The sequence below is a fragment of the Anas acuta genome, chromosome 2, assembly GCF_963932015.1.
Source record: "Anas acuta chromosome 2, bAnaAcu1.1, whole genome shotgun sequence".
Lineage (NCBI taxonomy): Eukaryota > Metazoa > Chordata > Aves > Anseriformes > Anatidae > Anas > Anas acuta.
Window position 1 is genome coordinate 19,600,599 of NC_088980.1, and position 22,191 is coordinate 19,622,789.

At 37.0% G+C, this 22,191-nt stretch overlaps 1 protein-coding gene across 9 annotated transcripts in view; it reads right to left on the reverse strand.

Annotated features, from left to right (window-relative positions):
* The window catches only part of MLLT10 (MLLT10 histone lysine methyltransferase DOT1L cofactor), a 126,649-nt gene that overhangs the window by 76,798 nt on the left and 27,660 nt on the right, over positions 1–22,191 (reverse strand). For all 9 annotated transcript variants that reach the window (XM_068673768.1, XM_068673766.1, XM_068673765.1 and 6 more), the window contains 4 exons: positions 21,782–21,836; positions 8,560–8,669; positions 2,575–2,678; positions 33–126 (listed from right to left, as the gene is read on the reverse strand). In XM_068673768.1, the coding sequence (XP_068529869.1) occupies positions 33–126; positions 2,575–2,678; positions 8,560–8,669; positions 21,782–21,836 (363 nt within the window). The remainder of the gene's footprint in view (positions 1–32; positions 127–2,574; positions 2,679–8,559; positions 8,670–21,781; positions 21,837–22,191) is intronic.

Below are 22,191 nucleotides of genomic sequence, written 5' to 3' on the forward strand. Positions count from 1 at the left end.
CCATTTAGTAACAGAACGAAACCAATACTTACCAGCTTACTAAAATGGTATTTACAGTAGCCACAGTATTGGACGTTATCTGCACCATTGCCTTCTTCTTCACAAAGAAGTCCTGCAAACTGTGCACTAAAAATAAAATAAATCAAACATCAACTTGTAGCAAAGCATCACAGCTGATAATGTACAGATACTTGTATCTGCATTTAATAGAAGAGATTTCAACCTAAGTGACTTGTACCAGCACGCCAGCACCCTACCCAATTTTGCAGTCCAGTGAAAAAGTTGTGGTTTGTATTTAGACACGATACTTTTTTCCTAAGTCTATAAGCTACTCACATAAATGTATAGCTTGAATTTACATTTATTATGCAGCTACTCCCACAAGTAAATAAACCAATCCTTGTCAACTGCTTGCTGCTTATTAGCTCAAATTCAAGTCAAAATTATCTACAGAAAGAACAGGATTTTGTTGTTAATGATTTTGTTTGTGCTTGTTTAAAAAAAAACTAGCCTATACGGTGGATCCAAAGAAGACTTTTTTCTAAAGTTGCATATATCCTTCTACGCTCTACCAGGAAAATTACTTTTTTTTTTTTTTAATAGAACTTCAATGACATAATAAATCAAACCCTATTTTATTGGTTTAAAAGACTGTGGCAGGTTAATTTCTTTTTTAAAAGAAAATGACTTATAATATCACTTTCCCTGGGTTAATATTACCTCATTCTACTACATTTTTCAAATCAAATTTGCTTTGCACCATTTGTAATGTTGATTTATTTTCTGTACCAAAGCCAACTTCGATATTGAAAAACAAATATTCAGTTTCATTTTCTGCATCACTTTAATTAGCATAATAATGCAAAGTTACAGTCAAAATGATGCAAGGAAGTATTTAAACTAAAGAACAACATATACAGAAGCTTATTTTCATTCCTTTTAAAAATCATTGTCCCCTTATTTACACATTACGTTCTTGGGCAAGCCAGAGATCCTGTCTACTAAATACATGCACACCTACAGCAGATACCAGCTACAGAAAACATTTAGCAGGATCTCTTTAAGCTATGATTTGCCATTCTAAGCTCCTTATACAAAAATGGATGGGCTCAAGCTCATTCTTCTTCAGACATTAGTTTTGTCAACTCAAAACTGACACACCTTGCCCTGGACCTCTCCTTTCTGTAGTTTTCACATTTTCCTGCCCTGTTATAAACATTAGAGAAGCCTTTCAATATCCACAGTAATAAAACTCTCTGGCTAGATATTTTGTTACATACCTGTTCACAACTCAATAAAAACCTAAGAAATGTTAAGATTAGGAATGATATTTTCATTTTGAACACAATTATCATGTTCTTTTTACACTCACTAATAACATCATTTTGGAAAAAAGACAGTAGATGATACATCCATATGTAACCTCTCTACATGGTAAACAAGTTTTCAGGAGTAAAATCCATTGTCACCATAAAACCAAACTTGACACTGATGACATTTAATGAGAGATTAGATGGTTATGAATTAAGACCTCAACATCCTGCCAGATACTCAAGTACTGAGGGGGGAACACATCAAAAAACACAACCACAGAGAGGCCCTGACTGCAAATGAGGATGTGCAGAGTTGCAAAGAAATCAGAACTTCATCTGCACATGGCATTCAAAGTATCTCTTGATTACACTGAAGAAAACACATTGAAGTAGGTGTGCAAATACCATTTCCCTGATTGAGCTAGTACACAGAAATGATGAAGCATACTGGGGCACTCATAAAGCAGATGAGTAAATTCATAGATAATGTACCCAGATAGCCTGTGTAAATCTGCTATCTATTATAAAATAGCTTCATCTGATCTTGAAAGAACAAATAACCCCTGGAAATTTTGGGGTAGAATTCCCTTCGTCTCCTTTTACATGAGGTTTCATCTTATTATCCATCCTCTTTTTAGAAACCTATAAAGTGAGACAACCATCTCCTGAATGCTTGCCATCCACAGTATCTTGAAGCAGAATGAATCAGATGGACATGGCTGTTTTTATCCAGCAGCTATAGATGAAACCTAAATGAATAGTTCAGGATGGATGTGTACCATTTAGATAAAGCTAGTGAAGTGAATTACCCTAAAATGCTTGGAAATCTATACCAGCAGCAGTCACTTTACTGCATTTTTATGTATATTTCAACATTCTTTCCACTGCCTAACCCAAAGTAAACATCAAATCAGCTAGCAGGTAAGCAATGTCTTCACATTCCTGTATCCTATAAAACATCATCAGAAAAAAAACACCATAGAACAAGAAACACTAAACCTTGTTCACAAGAGCACAGAGTACTTAATCCAACACAAGGGTGTCTCATCAGACAGCTTTTGCAGCTCACAGCAATGTGTAGATGTATATGCTACCACTGTCATATAGTTAGTAAATTCTAAGAGATGGGTATTTCAACACGAGCTACTTTACTCAAAAACATTCTAAATAAATACAGTAAAGAAAGAGTTTACTACACAGTATACAATTGATTCTTTCTAGAAAACTCTTTCAGAGATGTTAAATAATAAAATATACTTACCACGTTACGTGAAAAGCTTGTCGGCATCCATGTTTATTACACGTCATGCAAGCACCAGAGGCTGCTTTACTTTCTCTGCCTTGCTCATCACAAATATAGCAGGTCTACCAAAAAGAAAATACTTAACATGATAAAAAGCATACAAATAAGTTCTGTGTTACTCAACGGAGACTCTACGGTAAGAACTGCTGAATTCTGCATGTAACTTCATATAAGAATTTTTTATATAAGAATTTTTTTTTTGTAAAAGTCTAGTTACATTTGTTTGTAAAAGGAGATCACCTGTAACACCTCATCAATACTAATGCAATATGAATACTTATTTAAATTCTATGCTGCTACCTATTCAGCCAAAATGCTCAAACAACCAGAGGCTAATAGCATTAGGCTTCACGATTTTTCTTGCTTTCAAGTTTGAGTTCATGTCCTTTTAGGTCACAATCATTTAACGTTACCTGTAATGATGGCATTCAGAAACATCTCACTAGACTGAGTGCCTAATGCAGTACATACCGTACAGTACATCTGCATACCTCTACGCAAAGCTACCAACAAAATTTTCAGCTTGCAGTTTTTCTATTTGTGCATTTGGTGTAAAAAAACTTTTCAGAAGTCCCACAGCACATGCTGTTCAGTTACCTGTAAATGTTGCTTAATTATGGGCATCATAGAAACTCATCAAGCAAGAACCTTCTCTAAACCAAGTTTAAATTAATACACCAAGCCCGTTTCAAGCTTAAAAACAAGCTAAACTGTAAACAACCTGCTCTTTACCTGAAAATCTTTTCACAGAATTTCTCTGTGTGTGTGTCTTACCAGGATCCTACATTTCTTCCCATTTTTAACTCTTCTAATTACCAAAGTACCATCTGGAGAGATTTATCATGTCACATTTATATCATCAGTTGCAAACTATGGCCCAAGTAAAACTTAACTATTTAGCAGTTGATTCTTACTGAAAATATCCTCCAGCATCAGTACAGTCAAGTACGTATTTCTAAATTAGACAGAACTGTACTGAAGGGACAAGCACCAACAGTTTCTACCTGTGTAGAAATCCCACTGGAAGATCTTTGGTGGTTAGTGAAGGAGAAACAAATTTTATTTGGTTTCTCTTTTGTCTACCATTTAAGCTGTAACTGACTTCTTGTGATTGCATCACAAAGAAAACAAGTAGAAGAATAAATTAAAAAAAAAACACCAACAATGGTGGTAGAAAATACAGTGTAAGAAAAATACACCAAAACATCACTGAGATTAAAAATGGAAAAGGATGTAATGCAAAACAAGTATTGTTTAGAAGAAGTGAAAATGAGTGAAATTCTGAAATCAGAACAGAATGGGACAGAGCTATCTACAACACGTAACATCAGGTAAAGCAGTTTTGTTACTATGCAAGGCTCCAGGAGAGATGAGTCCTTCTTGCACTGTTTTCACTAGGCTTTTAGGAAGCATTATACCCTACAGATAATACAGCCCAACAACCATAAACATTTGAAGGCTCAGAAAGGAGGACTTGATTCTTCACCTTGCCCCCTCTGTATATCATGGTAGTGCATACAGACAAGTTAGTCATTTGGCATGGGCTGAGACTGGCTGGTCTCTGGCTTTCCAAATCATACCTGACATATTTAAATGATGACCTATTTTGTTCATAAAATCTATCAACTGCATATAAGTAACTATTCCTAAGTCACTTCAAAGTAAGGTACCCTCTACAAGCAAAGAGTTCAACAGACCCATAAAACTCAAGCTCCCATTACTGTTCTCTATTTTTTCCATAGAGTTTTGCCTTAAAATTTTTCTTCCTTGAAGCTCAGAAAATGAAGTGGTATAAGCATTCCATTTAGTACGGACACAGGCCCTGTTTTTCAATACTATACACTGTTTTTAGGATGTGAGCTTCAGGACCCCTTAGACTGATTTACACTAAAATGACTGGAAAAAAAAAAAAAGAGAGAGAGATGAAGACTGACTAGCTACACTACAAACAAATTTAAACAATGTTGTGGACTGCCTACAGATTTTAAGAAGCTCAATGAACTTCCATGCTTCCTACAACAGTCAGAAGTATAAAGCCCACTTCCTAATCCTATACATGAAATAGGGCCAAAGATGATGCATGTTCCCATCCCAACAAGGGCTGGGAGTTCTCTCCAAAGCTCAGCCTCTCATAATTCTATCTTCTCTTGGATGCCCAAACAGCTCCTGAAGCTCGAGAAGCTTTATCTTCCTTTCAGAAAGCAGAAAAGTGAAGATTTTTACCCATTTGCAAATCCGTGCAATTGCCACACCTTCCCTGAAGCCTCTTGAATTCAGAAGTGTAAACCGTCTCTATATCCCAGCACTACTCTTCAGAAGTTTTCAGGGAAAAAGAGTACTTAAACTTTTCCCAAGCTCAGTAGAAAATAAGGCATTACACAGAGCTTTGCACTCCACAAGGAAATTTTATGAGAAAAATGTGACAACATTTTGCAAAGCTGCCTTTCCTTTCCTACCAATACTCTTCCTTTGAAGATTCAAACTGTAAACCTCCTCTGCAAAAAAGACAGAAGGGAAGATGAGGCAAGGAAAGCCTTGCAAAAACATGAATTTGAGAAGCTTTTTCCTCTAGTTGTAACAGCTACCTAAAGCATTCTCAGCTTATAGAATCAAACTCAGAACTTGTCCAGAAATTTCTCGTTGCTGTAACAAATACTGACATAGAAGTTTATCAGCTACCTTTACTACTAGGTGGATCAAGGAACTCCAAATGCACCTATTTTTAATCAACTCTGAATATAATTATTGCTTTTAGGAGCCTCTTCCATGACCACTTCACTTTCAAATGAACCTAAAAGAGACAAATAAAGCTCACATAAAATAAGAGATTATCCGTACGTTATTATCCAAGAATTAATTATCCAAGAATTAAAAAGCACCTACTTCATAAAAGAGCATCTACTGGTCCATTCCTTTTTGGAAGCAACTGAATAAGAAGAACTTCCCTGTTAGTTACCTCACTAATCAGGCCACTCAAGGGATTCACTCTATAATGTGAAGGTTTTTATCCCAGAAATAGGTAAACATCATGGAAATAGTGGCCAAATGCCTTTATATTAACAAGCCTTGTACTTTGGTGTCAGCTGTGTTTTTACTTGTATTCAAAATTCTTGTACTTTGTCATCTTGCATATTTTGCAGTATTCATTAAAGAAACAACTGCACAGAGAATCCTACATGAAGTATTAACTCCTGGCAAAGCTCCAAAGAAGCTTGTCTTGATTTTAAAGACCATGGTATGAATTCTCCCATATGATAATTTTCACTGATCCATGTTTTCCCCCAATCCCATATGCTAGCTTCCCACACTTACCCAACCACATACACAGAATTACTTAGGACTTCACAGGAAATGAAATCCCTCTTTAAAATCATTTCTTTCCAACCCGAGTTGACTGACAGAATGAAATTGGCACTATACCTCTCTAAAAAGGCAAGCAGCTCTAGTGTGGTTTTTTTTCCTAATTAAATACGAACATTTGTTCAAAATGTCTTAGGAAGTTATGTCTTAAGAACTTTTTGCCATATGTAATTTAAAGAGAAAAAACCTTTTCTTTCCCATCTCCTCCTAAACAGTATGTGTTAAGTTGATAAAGTCAGAGCTAAATGCTTTACAAAACTGCTGATCTAAAAAAACAAAAAAACATCATTTAAATAAATACAATTTATACTGAATAACAAGGTGGTGAAGTTATTGCAGGCTATCTGAAAAGGAAATCAGGAGTTGCATTGATTTTGGTGGTGTTGCTCAAAACTATTCAGGACCTGGTGGCAGCATAGCCACAGCAGGACTACACTCAGCACTGGCTATAGATTTATTCAAAAAGTTGGGCTTGCCCCATCAGTGACTCCCTCTCACATTCTGTCCTGTATAACTAGATTAGGCAATGAAGTCAGATGGATTTCATCAGGTATGCTGCATCGACTGCACTTCAGTAATTTCATTCTCCTGACATCCACAATTACTATCTCCCTGAACCAAAAAGGCCAAATAAAATCCATAAAGTCTGTGTTCTGGAACAAAGAACAAAAAATAACTAACAATAACAACAACTTGTAGGCTAGGAGTTTGGTCCCAAACCTTGCAATTTCTGATGTATTATCTTAGTATATCTTAAGATATACTCTATTGGCTTGTATGAAAGTAGCTTTTTTTTTTTTTTTTTTTTTTAATTTTCCAGAGTCTAATCAGAACATCAGCCAAAAAAGCAGAAAATGAAAAGCTAGACAACAGCAGGAACTCCACATGATCTGTGTGCCATTAATATTTACCTAGCAAGCAAGCAAAAAAAAAGACTTAAGTACAGACCAGTCAAATGCAAACGGGAATTTCATCGGGGAAAAAATTATCCATCATATATTTAGAAGAAACTGTTCAAGAAAGAAGCAACTTCAGTTCAAAAAAAAAAAAAAAAAAAAAAAGGAATTAAAGAAGGACAGAACAATGGATGCTGTGAAAAAGTAATATAAAACAATGCAAAGTACATTTTTTTGAAGTTATAAGTAATTACTCATCTAATGTCAATTAGTATCAATGGAAAAGATGCAAGATAATACAAAACCCAAAGCATTCAATGAAATTTTTAAAGTGCATTAAGAATGAACTGCTACAAATATAGAAACCACTCTGACTCCTGCATGGGGAAAAAGGAGAAAACAGATATGCTGTTGGCTCAAAGTTGAGCAGAGAAAAAAATTATCTGCAACAGCAAATCTGTACAGCTTTATGTCCAAACACAGAAGATTTATTAGTTCTGCATCTAATCTCACTGTTGCACGTTCTTGCCAATGCAGAAAGAAGCCGACAGCAAGAAGCTGATACAGATACTCAGGTAGTATGTAATGAGAAAATACTAGAAGGACCCACAGTTTGACTCTCAGTGTTTCTCATATACTAGTAAATGTAAGGACAAAACATAGGAAACAGCAATTATGAGAATGTGAAACAAACAAGGAAAAGACCAACGCATCAAAAAAATAGAAAAAAGAGATGTAAGCTGAGAAAAAAAAGAAACAAAAATGAGAGGTTACAGAAACAACTTAAAAAGGACTGGTTCCCCTGTAGAAAGGATACCAGAAATTATGCTTTTTTTTTCCTCATTTCTTCTGTAATAAAGCCTATTCTTCTTTCTTTCCAGTGTCCACAAGCCACCATAAAAGAAAAAGACACTGGTGGTAAAAGGAACAGCACAAGAAAAATGTGTAATAAAACTAATCAGAAATGCAGACAGTTTGCTGCCTACAGATGATAAAATACAAAAACATGAAGGAAGAGATAGTTAAGTCTAGAGAAGAAGAGGCAGCATGAGCAGAAGAACAAGCAGAAAAATGTAGCTCTCAGGATAAAACATTAATAAGTTAACTTTTTTTTTCTTGTACATAAAGTCTTGACACACTTCAAAAAGCATTCCATCTCACTGATGCTTATTTAGGAGCAGTTCTTCTACAAGCAAATAATCCTGTTAGAGTGAACACTGTTTACAAGAGCAAAAGTCTGCAAGCTTGTGCCTTAACTTATTAGCATTGCTGTTCTTCCTAAGAGAAATGTTTATGAACATCTTATCAATACTTAAACCAGTGGGACTTGGTGGTAATTAATAACAACATTTCAAATAAGCTGTAATAACATTTTTACATATGGAAAATATTTCACATGGCTTTCAAAATAAACTATTATTCAAAGATCATGATATTTGTAATTAACAAAACAGTCTCTACTCTGTAAAGGAACAAGGAGACGTTGCCGATAACTTTGCAGCTTAATTGCCTAATACAGCTTTCTTAATTCTTGAATTTATCACAGTCACAGAGGGAAACATACAGCTTTACAGCACACATTCATGAGTTTTATGTAAACTACATTTAAGTGTAGTTTTAGATTATTAAAGCTCACAGATTTTAAGATAAATACGTTATATATATATAAAAAGACACATAATTATACCTTATTATAACGGTCATGAGGAACAGACTGCAACACGATAGGTTCCATTGTAGAAACATTTGCAAACTGCACCTCGGGAATGTACAGAGCACAAACCACATGAGCCCAACCTACAAAAAGTTATAATTGTATTTAATTTTAATGTTTTCTAGAAGCTCAAAGGACATTTCAATTATAGCATGAAGAACCCTTTACAACACTTTTCCCCATGGACTGCTTTAACCATTTAGAACGTTACAGACATAAATTACTTAAACCATGTTTACATTTCATTTCATATTAGCCAAAGTTAAGATGAGCTGTAACACATTTAAGTTTATTGCGTAGACAATTCCTACAAATAATACCCCACAGACTGCAAATAGTAATGATTTCTACAAACAGTGACACACAAATGGAAAAACAGGTTGTTCTTTAAAATTTCTTGGATTAACACAGTCAGCACTTAAAAACGATGCAAATTTCTGCAACAGGGAAATATTGTCTTAACAAACTAGTATTCGTGCAAGCATTACCATCATGTAAGACTTCTTTCTATTTAAAGACACTTTTTTGTTTTTATTTAAACAAAGCCATTCAATTTGACTAGACCAATGTATTCTTTCTATAGCAAGAAATCCCACCACACCACCACCACCCCCCACACACACAAAGCCCCACACCTATCAAACTCCCGTCTTTTCCTCATTTAAAGATGTGGCCAATCTGTTTTTTCATAACCACATCAACTCCTGTATCCAGTCCTGTTCTAAGCAATTAACTTAGGGTCATCAGTAAGTGCTTAGTTACTTACCATACTGTGTTTTAACAACATTTCAAGAAAGACATATACCCAATTCTCCAGCATTTCACTTAAGGAGTGGAAAAAGTGCTAATTCAGAGAGAAAATTCCCCTTCAGGCTTTCTTTGAATACTAAGATCCTGAGTTGCAAGTTTTTTCCAGTGGAGGACAGTTTGCCATAAGTGTAAAAACTGTCCATATCCTACCCTAGGCTAAATTCAACAAAAGCTAACCCAACAGACAAACATACTAACCTTACTAACAGAATGACAAGAGAGCTATCACATAGTGCAGAGCTACTCCATCTCAACGTGAGTTTGATGTTGCTAATCATTTAACACGAGTTCTGTTCTCTCTGAGGAAGAAAACTGAAATCTTTCATCACAAGACCTTCAGTACACCTTAAAAGTAGTGCTGTCCCCCTGCCCTGGCTGTCTTATGTGTAAGTGAATATTAAGGGCATAAAATTCCACATTTATATAATTAATCTAACAGATTATTAGATTAGGTAAAGCAAGTAAACTATCTTTATGTGAATGTATCATATAATGCAAAAAACACCACCACTGCTGAGACTCTGGCATGGTATCAAGTGTCTGGAATTGGGTACATGCTTTTTCTTTATCTATTAAGTCACAAATCCTTTCTAGCTGTTTCCAACTGATCCTCCCCCATGCTCCAGTTTACTAAATTGATAGTCATAGTTTGTGTAAGAAAATGAAAAAGTACAAGCATAAATCTTACTGTCAACATTCACAGACTGGCAAACATACCATTCTAGAATCTCATCTGCAACTAAATACAGTATCTGTGCTGCTTCTCCATTTTATTCATATACAGTTTGTAGACTTTTATAACACACAGAAAAAGCATTAAACTAGTAAGAGAATAAGGAAAACATAAGCAGCAACTGCCAGCTCGAGCTGTTTTTAAAAACTTTTCTACAGACCATTCTAAAATTATCATTAACAGACTGGAAAAAAATATAAAAACTTCAGTTTTTTGTTCTCTGCTCTTAATATCTCCAGAGAATCAGTATTTAAAAGGACTTTCCTAAGACTTGCACAATGCCCTAAGCCAGAACCATTTTACTACAGACAGATAAACAAATGTTAATATGGTGTTAATTGTGAATATTTATTTCTCCACTCAGTAACTCAGATATAAACACCACTCATCTAATAAGGCCATTACACCCACAGAAAAGTGACAGATAAAAATTTTGAAAGCCTATTCTTCAGCTAGTTGAAGACCATCACAAACGAATGGCAAAAGCTTTTACATTGAACATAACTAAGATTGTTCTCCAGCTACACCAACTAAAAGACATAAATGCAAAAAAATATACCAGAATCATGAAAAAAATCACTTACTAAGCCAACTGACTTTTACATATTTTAAGCTACAAGTGAAGAACTTTCACTACAGGAAACCAGTTTCAAAAGTAACTTTAACTGACCACTACTCTGTCACTATAAAAAAAATGTAACAATATGTCCCAAAACATACAAGATGTATATGATCTTGTATGTTTTGATATATGTATCATTTTATATGATACAAGATTCTGATTTCAAAGAGTGTGCCTTATATACCCAGGACAGTTGTGGGCACTTTCATCCTTCACCATAACATTACCAGGATGTGTATAATGAAATGAAGTACAACAGCATGAACGCGGTGTTTGAACAAGGGGTTCAGAAGTACTCAAGGACCTTCTCCACTTGGTTCCAGAATCTTCTCTAGATCCCACACGATCTGACCTTGCAGAAAAGTCACAATCTGTCCAATGTAAATTTAAACCATGAGGAAGGTTGCAGCACTCTTGTGACCCTCTCTACCAGCCTCAAAAGCCCCCATAATAAAAGAAGGGCTCATACACAGTACAGATTAAATGTTACTTTGGACAAAGCTTCCCTGCTGAAGAAAAATTGAAGTATGAGAAAGCAACCCACAGCTCTCCCTGAAGAAAGCATAAGGAAGAAATGGTTCCCTAACAAGCGCAGTTACGGACTGCCTGAGGAGGCCGAGGAATCTCCATCCTTGGAAAACTCCACAAGGCCTGGAGACTCCTCCACAAAATTCACGGGCTTACGGGAGGTGAAAACATTCCTTTTCACCATACAAGGACCAGATAGTAGCAGAGGACATCCAAAAAGGAAGCTAACAAACATCACCTTTTTCATAAATGTCAAATGAGACTACTCACTGTTGCTACAATCAGTACATAACGCACAGGAACAACAACACCTGCAGCCAACAAGGCCAGCATGACAGTTCTCTTGTCTCGCTGACGGAAGAAGGAATGAGCAGCATTCAGACAGACTTCACTTGGAATGGCTTCCGCAACCAAGAAGGCCCTTGACTAAACAACACAGTGAGAAAATGCCTCCCTTATCCCTTCAGAAACGAGAGCCCAGGATTTTGCTTCCTGCTTATGACTTTTGCATCCAAAACTCTGCAAACATGCATAAATAGGAGAGAAAGCAGAAACCAGAAATCCAGGACTATCCTCCCCAGGAAAACATCTCAAGGCTACACAGCCGTAAGGCTACATATGATCCTTCACACACAGTCTACCTCTAGCTATCTTGCATTCCTCGCTATGTATTAGCCCAGGTTTAGGAAGCAGGATTAAACCACACACACAGCCCCAGGGGATTATTCAGCCAGGCATAACAGGACATTTTCCTTGGCAAGCTCAACCTCCCCCGGCTGAGAGGCCAGAACCCGCGCTTTCCTCCTTCCTCTTCCTTGGCAGGTACTTTCATCATTCTGCTGTTCAGCCAAAAGAAGCTGCTTTGTCCTTCTTCAGGCAGCTCCTCTCAGACACTGCCCAGCACTCAGTATCCCAGCAGTACAGGGAACCTCTTGCCATGTTCAGAGCTGAGTTTGTCATTTCGTACTGGATGACAGGGATGCTTTGCCTGCTGCGATGACAAAACGTTCTGAAGAGACACCCACCCAAACCAGTAAGAGAAGCAAGCACACACTTCACATCTGGATGTATAATCCTTACAGCTCCATTAAATTCACATTTTTCAATTAACTTAATGTAAGCTATAAACACTGTACTGTAAACTTCCCATTCAGATCACTTACTACATCGTTTTGAGGGAAGCTATCAACTTCATCAGCAACTATACATCTTCCCCTCCCAACGTAATCAAATCCAGCCCTTTTGAGCTTTCCCAATATTTAAGTGTGGAAAATATTATTGTATACACAAGTTTTCAGATTTAAAAAACCCTGTAGTATCACCGTTCTACACATTCAGTAACTTTTTCTACTAGTTAGTATTCAATCTGAAGTTACGTTATTACCATTCCCCTTCACCCAGAACAGGACAGAAATACCAACAGGATACTCTGATTTCCAATTGTTCCCCAATCTCAGCCAGGGCCTAATTCCATTTTTTTCAGATAATTTTTGTTATAAAACTTACTAAAAGCCTTTTAAAATCATCTGCATAGCCCTCACCCTTTCTTACTTAAATCAGTAAGTTTCTTCAGTTGCAACTCTGGTAGAGCACATCTTGCATACAAGCAACTGGCCACAATTTTTCATTCCTTTTAATTTTACTTAGAAACTTTCTGTATCTCAATTTACAGTAATTGCTAACAAAGTCTTACTATTACTATAGAATTGCTCATGCTCAATTTGCTTTTGCTTTCACCTCCCTTCAGGAGAGCTTTAACTGGAAAGGGGAGGAAGAGGAAACATTTTTGCAACTGCATGTATTAGCATTGTGTAAAATATTCCTAAAGCTTTCTAAACTCAGTATGTTTTCTTCCCTTATTTAACTTACTGCTTTTCAATCCTAGAGAAGGTGGCCATTTTACATTTCCCAGTAATAATATTTGTACCAGATGATAACACCTCTCTTTCTTGTTTTAATATAAGCTTAGGCTTTAACTTAAAACTAAGAAATTAAGGAAGTTGTTACCGGGATTCAAATCAGCACCTGAGCCTGCTTGTTTCTGTGCATTCTGATCAGAACTGCTTTCTCTGAAACTGCTGAAGAAAAATAGTCACAGAAGGATGCTAAGGGCTAGCAGATTTACTCCCTCTTTCCCTTTAAGCCATCCCACTGTTCTACAACAAACAATGTCCGCATCCAGAAATTTTAAAATATCAACAGTTTTTGGCTATTGCATATTAGAGACAACCTACTGGTGACAGCCAATTTAAAACTCCCTGTATTTATTTCAATTGCACTTTCTAGTCCAGTAACTCTAGGAAATGTTCCTTACCTTTCAAAAATAAAATCCACTTTGCTTTCTAAGATAACATTGCACAAGTGTAGCTAAAACACTTTCCTTTGAAGAGATCTCAGGGAACAACTTCAACCAACGTTAAAACAACATCAAAACCACATATAAAACAACCCCAAGATCTACTTCAATAACAATAATACTGGAAAGAGTTTTCTCCAGTATCAAAAACTGGAAATGCATGCCAAAACGTCTTCAAAGTTCAAGTATGTCTTATGAAAACTTCCAGCTTTCCACTTGAGGTTTTTTTTTTTTGGTTGGTTGGTTGTTTTTTTTTTCTAATTTATTTTGACTTATTCCTCAGGAAGGCACACTACTGAGTTTTGCCAATTTTAGGTTTTGCTCCGGCATGCCAAATGTTTAATTACCAGCACAGAATCTATGCACATTTTACAAATCTTTCAGTGAGACTTTGATTTCAGGAGTCTAACTGAACACTTCTAACACTACAGACTTAAATATAATTTGAGTATTCAATATTCCTTATCATTCGGAGTGACAAATTTCAGGCTCCAGAATCCTAACTAAAAGTGGTTGGCGTGTTATCTCAGTGACAGAGAATAGCTAACTTGAATTTTACCACCAGCAAATAAGAGACTATTGCAACCAGAGAGGTTTCTAACTAGAAACAAACTTTCACAAAGTAATCTAAAATTAACAACAACAAAAAAAAAAAAGATAAATGGCAGACAGTGCATTATCCATCTATTTTTTTTGCCATTGCAATTACTGTTTAACTGTTCAAAGCTTGATTCACAAGCACTTGCACTGCAAAAAAATTCAATCACCTTCCACTGCAAACTTTGAAGCCCTGCTTTTATGATCTTTCCATCACAATAAAGTAACAAAAAGAGATTTTTACAGTAATAACCCATCCCACCACCCAAGTATAGAGAAGGTGATGAACCAAGACACAGAGTAGGCGCTATACGAAGGCCACATCCCACAATCCACGTTGAAGCTGCGCAGGAAAGCAATAGCAGACTGGAAGCCAGAGCCACAAAGTGACACGTAGGTCCAGCTGCAGTGCCAGTCCAGTCCCAAAACCAAGCTCTGGGATGTCATGGCCATTTCCTAAGCCTGCACCAACTCCAAACTAAGAACTGTTTACGCATTCTGTGCCAGTTCCTGGTGAATCCATTGTATCTCACTGAGGAACTTTCATTTTGTTTGTAACTATAGCTCACACCTAAACCAAGACAGAATATTTTTCTCACATGGGAAAACCTTCCTTTGGTGAAACATCAGTTTCTTATTACAGCCACTCCAGGAGGTATTTTAAGGATACAACTCAAACCGTTTCAACTGTGAGCTGCCACCAAAAGGCAAGGTCCCACCTTACCCTTCACTTTCCCTGAAGCAGATGATTGCTGTGTACCAGTGCAGATAAAATTGTATTCATCTCGTTACTAAACGTGGGGGAAAACTGAAGTTTACCTTCCAGTCAGATCAGCAAGTTGATGCAAGAGATGCTGAGGTTGATTACCATAAGCAAAACCACAGGTGAAAAAAACAAGCAGTCATGGGAAAAGCACAGCAGAGGCTGGTGGCTGGCCTAGGTTACAGGAAACTGCACCCACAGCCCTCACCACCAGCAGATCTGCTGTCTGACCCCAAGACTCATCTGTGTCCCATTCTGAAGGGTGAAGCCAGTAGAGATGTACTTAAGACCAATATTGTCCCTATTTGCCAGAGGGTAAGACTATTTTAGACCTTTTTTTATGTGTCTCCTCAGTAAGGCATTCCATATGCTTCGGGTTTGACCCTGGTTTTCCTTTTCCTGGCAAAATGATAAAACTTGCAGAAAAGACTCATCTGCTTGAGATACTGTACTTTCCTTAACCTAGCAAACAGTTTTAGAGATTGTTATAGATAATGCAGTATTATTCACTGTATTATTTGATTTACCCTCTTCAAAGATGGATGAAAACAGGATGCTCACACCACCTGCTAGGCATCTCACCACTGTGGCTGACAGTCATTGGTGCGCAGAATGAAGGGGCAACTGCTGTTAAAACAAAGTTCATCTGCAAAGAAAAGGCTCCACTCCACAGAAATACACCAAAGTCTGCATTTACCAATAGTTTCTCCCCAACAAAAGAATTAGTACATATGAAAAATCCTCTTTGGGTCTTCATTTGGAAGCACAGTAAGTAGTTTACTTTCAAAGAAGCTACAGCTTACATTCCACTGGTCTGCTAAGTAAGATGATAGCTTTACTCATTTTATCTTTATGCTATGGTATTAGCGACTCTCTTCCCACTCCCTGAAGGAGTCACTTTATACAATAAGAGAAAGAAATGTCAAACATTTATTTAAAGCTTGCTCTAAACATTTTTCCTAATTTGTAAGGTAGTTTCCTATGTTATATTTACTAGTGAAATAAATAGTAAATATATAATACAGATGATATGGTGAGATGTATGTTTAGATTGGCAAAATATTTTTAAAATTGTCTGCTTTCCCTGCCTTTCTTAGTAAAAAAAAAAATACATACACGACGTCCTGTGAATCTGTACAACAGGCCTGGACTTTTTTTTAGATAAGCACTTCTTGCAAAATGCAAACTCCTTAATATGCACATATACCATTATACCATCCATGTTCTTAGACATTAATACCAGGAAAACATCAGACCATAAAACCTGACAGGGAGAGCTGCTGATACCAATAATAAGAGTAAGAGAAGCTAGCATGTGATGTTTTTATAGACTTAGGAGATCCCTTCACTGACCCAGAGGATGGGAAGAGGGCCCGAAGGATGACATAAAACCATGGCATTGTTAGCTGGCCTTTTCCCAAGCAGCTGCATGAAAGAAGTCTTGGTGAAAAGTCGACACAAAGAATGCTGTTACACAGCATTCCTGATCATCATCCAGAGGCATCAGATTTCAAAGCAACAACTTGTACACCAAAATGAAGCCTTTTAGGCTTAAAGAAAAATGTGGATAAAGATTACTGTAAGAAAACTATTTCAATGGGAGGTCCAACAACATATCCCAACGAACAATTTGATTAAAAATAAAGAAAAAGCCATCAGACTGCACACAATATTTTCAAAGGATGAAAGAATTAGGATTCAAAAAGACTATAATCAGTTTAGCTGATCATGATTTTATTTCCTCCTGAGTGTCAAAAACCCAGAAGAAATTACTGCAACAGTTAAGAAAACATCACTGTATCAAAAACAACCAAGACTGGCGAAGAGCCAGTCCTCACATCTTCAAAAAAACCTCTCACTTGTTGCTTTTCTGTTTTTCTAAAAAAAATGTGTTGAACTACTAACCCGCATAAAGAGTACAGATACTGCTAAAAATATTTTAATTGCTCTTTCAGGTGGCCTTCTTACACATAAGAGGGCAATCAATGCACAACTCAGAAACACATCAGTTTTTCCTTGTTTCCAAAACCTTTTATACTCAGTCATGTATCTTAACCACGGTGACGCCCCTAAATGGACATGAATACCCAATTTAGCAAGCAATTGTTAATAAGTATCTTCAAAGCCCAAAGCTCTTTTTTCATCTCAACCCTACTTTATTTTCAGTAGAAACAGTAGAGTAAAATGCAGAATTTCTAGAACTGCAGTCGATGAACACTGAAAGAGCTCTAATGCTATGTAAAACCTAGTTCCACCAGGTCCATGGAGGTTTTTTCCCCCCGAAGACAACTGCAGATGATAAGCAGCCAAAACATTAAAATGCATTATTTATGCATATTTCTAAAGTTTCTGACAATCACCCTGATCATAATCATGCAGTGTCTCAGCACAAATGATTTAAATCAAAATTGTAGCTAAAGACAGTCAACTCTTAATAATCTTCAACGCAGATAATGTGTTGGCAAATAAAACACATCATGGATGTTAGTGCAGGCTGCACTCTGCTAAATGCAGTTGTATCGTTTCCAAGGGCTGTGCAAGTGCCAAAGCAGAATGACCATTTCACAAGGTGTGAAGAAACTGAACAAAAACGGGCAATCAGATCTTAGCAGCTTCTGTTCTGGGACAGTAGAGGTCTCTGACAATGGAAAGCCCTGGAGGGAAAAGGAAGAAGCTTGAATCCAAACTGAATTCTCAATTTGGGCTCACTACAAGTAAGCCCAGCCACCATCACGAAGCCAAGAACAGGCAGGCATCTGTGCACTCCTCAGTGTAACAAAAAAGTTTTATCATCAACAAAAAACGCTAGATCCACTTGGTGCTACCACTGCAGCTCAACTCTTCTGTCCTTCCAGAACCAGGCACACCAGCACCTTGGTGCAGAACCATCTGGATGAACCCGTGACACTGACTAAATGAACACTCACACAGCACTGTTGAGAAACCACTTAGCTCATATAGTTACAATTACCTAGGATAACTGCAATTCCCCTATCCCACTCCACCCTCCAGTGACCCAAACAGTCAAGAGTTCACAATGGCTGTAAAAACAGTTAACGCCTCAAAAATGTAAATTGTTGTGTGTTTTGTTTTCAGAGGGGATTCAAGAAAGAGTACTCAATTTTAAGAACAGTCTTCAGGAAAAAGCCTTGTAGAAATTAACATTTTTGCTCCAATTTCAGGATCTATCCCAGTTTCAAGGTAGTGTCAATCTTTAGGACAGTGAAAATGTTTTATATATATATATAAAATAAATTATATATTATTATATTATATACATACTATATAATGAATATTATTAATGAGAAAAAATTGTACCAAAAAAATGTTGAGCTGTAATTACATTTAGGGAACACTAAATCATACTGTAATCATTTTGCAGCCTAGAGAGATACAGATTTGCTTCTCGAAAATTTCGTATTCAGCTCTGGTAAAGATTACGTATCATTTGGAAGAGATACAGAGAAGCAGAATGAGAACAAACATACTTCATACAAGGCACACCCCATCAGTCTGGGCCCTCCATCTTGAAAAGAAGACCAAGGAAGTATATGACAAAGGTCGATAAAACCACAAGCCGTACTGAAAAGGTGACCATAAAGTAACTAGTTTTTGTCATTTCCTTTGACTTGGCAACTGCCAAGTGGCATCAAATAGCAGTGTGATTTAACAGATTGAGAACAAACTGGTTAACAACTTTTACAAATTGTACAGATCAGCTGTCAGATGCCTTGCCATCCAACCAGCCTTACAGACACTAAAACCTTGCACAGAAGTGTACAAGTTAACTGTGTGATGGGCTTTTGTTCTATTAAAACACAAAACCAACATCACTGAGTCCAAAAGTACCAAAACATACATACCTGTAGGCTGGTACTTTATTCTGAGAAAGCATACAAGAACTTGACCAAGAATCTGATTCATACTGATAAAGAGAGCAGGCCAAACAAAGTCTGGCCTCAATAACGGGATCCCCTTCTTTGTATACCCCATACTGACACTTTCAAGTCCTGTAGGAGATGTGTGACAGACTGCTCCAAGAATGCTGCATTTATCCTATCACTGAAAACTCTAATGCCTTAATTACTGTGACACTGGAAAACCCAACATTACCCCCCTCGGCAACTGTACCAGTAAGCATAACTAAGGGAAAGATGACGACTCCAAACAGAAATATCAAACCTAGAAAGCAAATTTAAAGGACAATGTATCTCCAAAAAGTCAAATAAGCTGTAACAGAAGAGTAAAAGGAGGGGGAGGAAGAACATGCACGAAAGAACCTCACATGACACAGGGAAGGAAAGTGGACAAGAAGGAAAAAAAAAAAAAAACATCACTGTTTCCTAGTTGATAATACCTGTAAACAATAGAAGTTTAATTCCTAGACTACTTTGCCATCTTTGCCATATAGGTTATAGTGCCCAGGAGCTCTGAAAGGCAAGGTAACACCACTGCACACAAGCAGTGCTGGTTAGCTGCAGGTTAGGCTGCTTCCAGATACAGCGGAATTAAGGCAGCTTTAGGCTGCTGCTGAAAGAACAGTCCTGGCCATTCCCTGGTATCAGCATTAAGCATGGTCAGCTGGGGCAAGAGAAGCCCAAAATGAACCCAGGGGAAAAAAAGTGAGTTTTAAATACCAATGCAATCAAAGGATGAGAGAGCAATGCATAGCAAGGAGTCTACCTGCAGTAACAGCGTCTTACCACAGGTTAAGAGAATCATGGACCTCTACAGTAAAAGCTCATTAGACAAAAAGCATTAAGATACTGAACACAAAATACAGCATCTTGAATACCTAAACAAACCACTTTTTCATGTTAGTAAAAAGCACATATCCAGAAGACTGCTGCAAAATACATCTATACGTACATACACCCGCATGAGCAGCAGACCATGTATGCATTACTGGCATATTCAAATCTAAAATTGCCTTGGTTTTCTGGCCAATAGCATAAAAAAAAAAAAAGAAAAAAAAACTATTAACCTACTGTAAAAATAATTTTGACCTGACAAGCCCATGATATGACCTTCTACAGTATTACCTTAAGTCTTAAACTGCTTTGGCACAATCTTTTATTAGGCAACACTTCCAAGGGAAAGCTTCAGATTAACAGTGTAGGTTTCTGAAATACAACACTGCTCGGAGTTCATTTTTTCCAAGGTTCACATCCTTCTGTAAAGCTGTTACTTAAAGGACATTTGGTCCATAAAGTAGGATTTGCTGCATTCAACACCATCTATTACTAAGGAAGAGTTGTTTCCAAGAAGTAAAACATAAATCCTCAAGATTTCTCTGCTATGAACTTTGCGCTGATGAAAATAGCTGGCCATGAAAATTAGAGTAGGGACAATCCTCTTTGTACAGTGTAACATCTTTGCTATTAAAATAATTTCAATCATATGTAGTCATTCACTTTCAGACAAATTCATCATTGCAAAGAACGTAGCTGCAAGAGAGAATCAATAGGATGCTCAGATATTTGACGCACACTGTCAAAATATGCTCTCAAAACTTTTTTGAAGAAAAAAAAATTGCCACACAGAACAGCAAGACATTCCCAAACACTACTTTAAGTATAAAGCCAGAAAACACTCCAGTTGCCATTTCTGAAGAAATTAATTCCACACTGCCAGGTATCAACTTGTCTGAGAGAGAAAGAATGGTTTTGAGGCTAAAGTATGGGCTGCCACTTCAGAGGTAGTTTTTACTTTCACTGACACCCAGACTGAGACAATCTCCCAACACTCACAAATGATGCTAGGTTTGCTAATATGTTCTAGATAAGCAAACACTAGAGTGCTGAATACTAGAACACACACTGCACATTACAGTCAAAGCACAGAAAGGGAAAGGGTAGATCAGCCCAAATGCAAGCAGGCTCCGTGCTCAGGCAACTCAACTGCATCCACACTAAACTGAAGGTTAAAAAAAAAAAAATAGGTAGAATACTATGTATGCAGCATAAAATCTCCAGAACACAATTAACACAGCCTGTCCAAATGAAATCCAGGATCCTGATCACCCTACCTCCTCTCACAAGAGGAGGATCTCAGTATCAAAGTGACTAGATTTACAAACAGGTGATGCATAACGATTTAGAAGCATCTGGTAAAGACAGAAGAGGGCATTCCCAAAGTGACTGGAAACTTAACTGAAAGATTTCATTTATGCCACCCAGCTATTAGCAAAAATCTAACCAAGCCAGAACATTCAGTGGAGACTTTTTTTTTTTTTTTTAGCACTTCTACTCAGCAGATGCAGAAATGATGATAAGCTGAATGATACAATTAGAAGGATGCAAGGGACAGGTAATCATTACTGCAACTTTTCAGCTCTAACTCCTCTCTTACAGAACCTATTGGTAAACCAAGCATGAAAGAGCTACCCTTTGAAAATGCACCGGTGCATTCAGTCAGGGCTAGACAAAAATCCACTTCCCCATGAACAATGCACTTTCAACAGCTTCTGTAAGTGTTGAAACTCCAACTAAATCCACAAAATGTTTCCATTTCCCACACAAAATCTTGTGTTAAAATGCAGTTTCTCTTTTGTGTAACTTTTATCTAAAAGTAAAATTAAGAATAATGATCCATGTTCTCAAAGAAATTCATCCTAAGCTGAACAACTAAGGGTTACTGTAAAATAGTTCTCTTTCCAAACCAGCCAGCGTGATAGACTGGTTGCTCATTTTCATTCGTTGTTAGGATCCCTACATATTCTTTGCACAGTCTTATTTCCCTCACATAAAATAAGAGTTCACAAAAAAAAATAAGAATAAAACTTACCCCCATTATCTGTTCTCTTTAAAGCACCATCCTTATGAGGGCATAATTCACATCTCTAGGAAAAAAAGCAAAAATAAAATAAAAAAATGGAATGATCATAGAAGCATTACAAAAGAAACCACACAAATCAAATCTGTTAGGTGTCATTAAAAAAGCAGCCATTCTTTAAAAGTGAATGGGTAATTTTCCCTTAACCCTTACTCGGGTGTTAATATTAGTCTGTCACAAAGCCTTCTCCTTCAGATCTTAAAACCCCAACATGTTTAAGCTATTCACGGTTCTACCCCCAAGTTTTAATTCCTGGATTCCACACCCTGGCATCCTGGAGACAAGTCTCCAAGAACACCAGCATGGGGTAGGCTCCCTAAACAGGAACTTGGGTGCAGTCCAAAGACCCCCTACTGTACTGC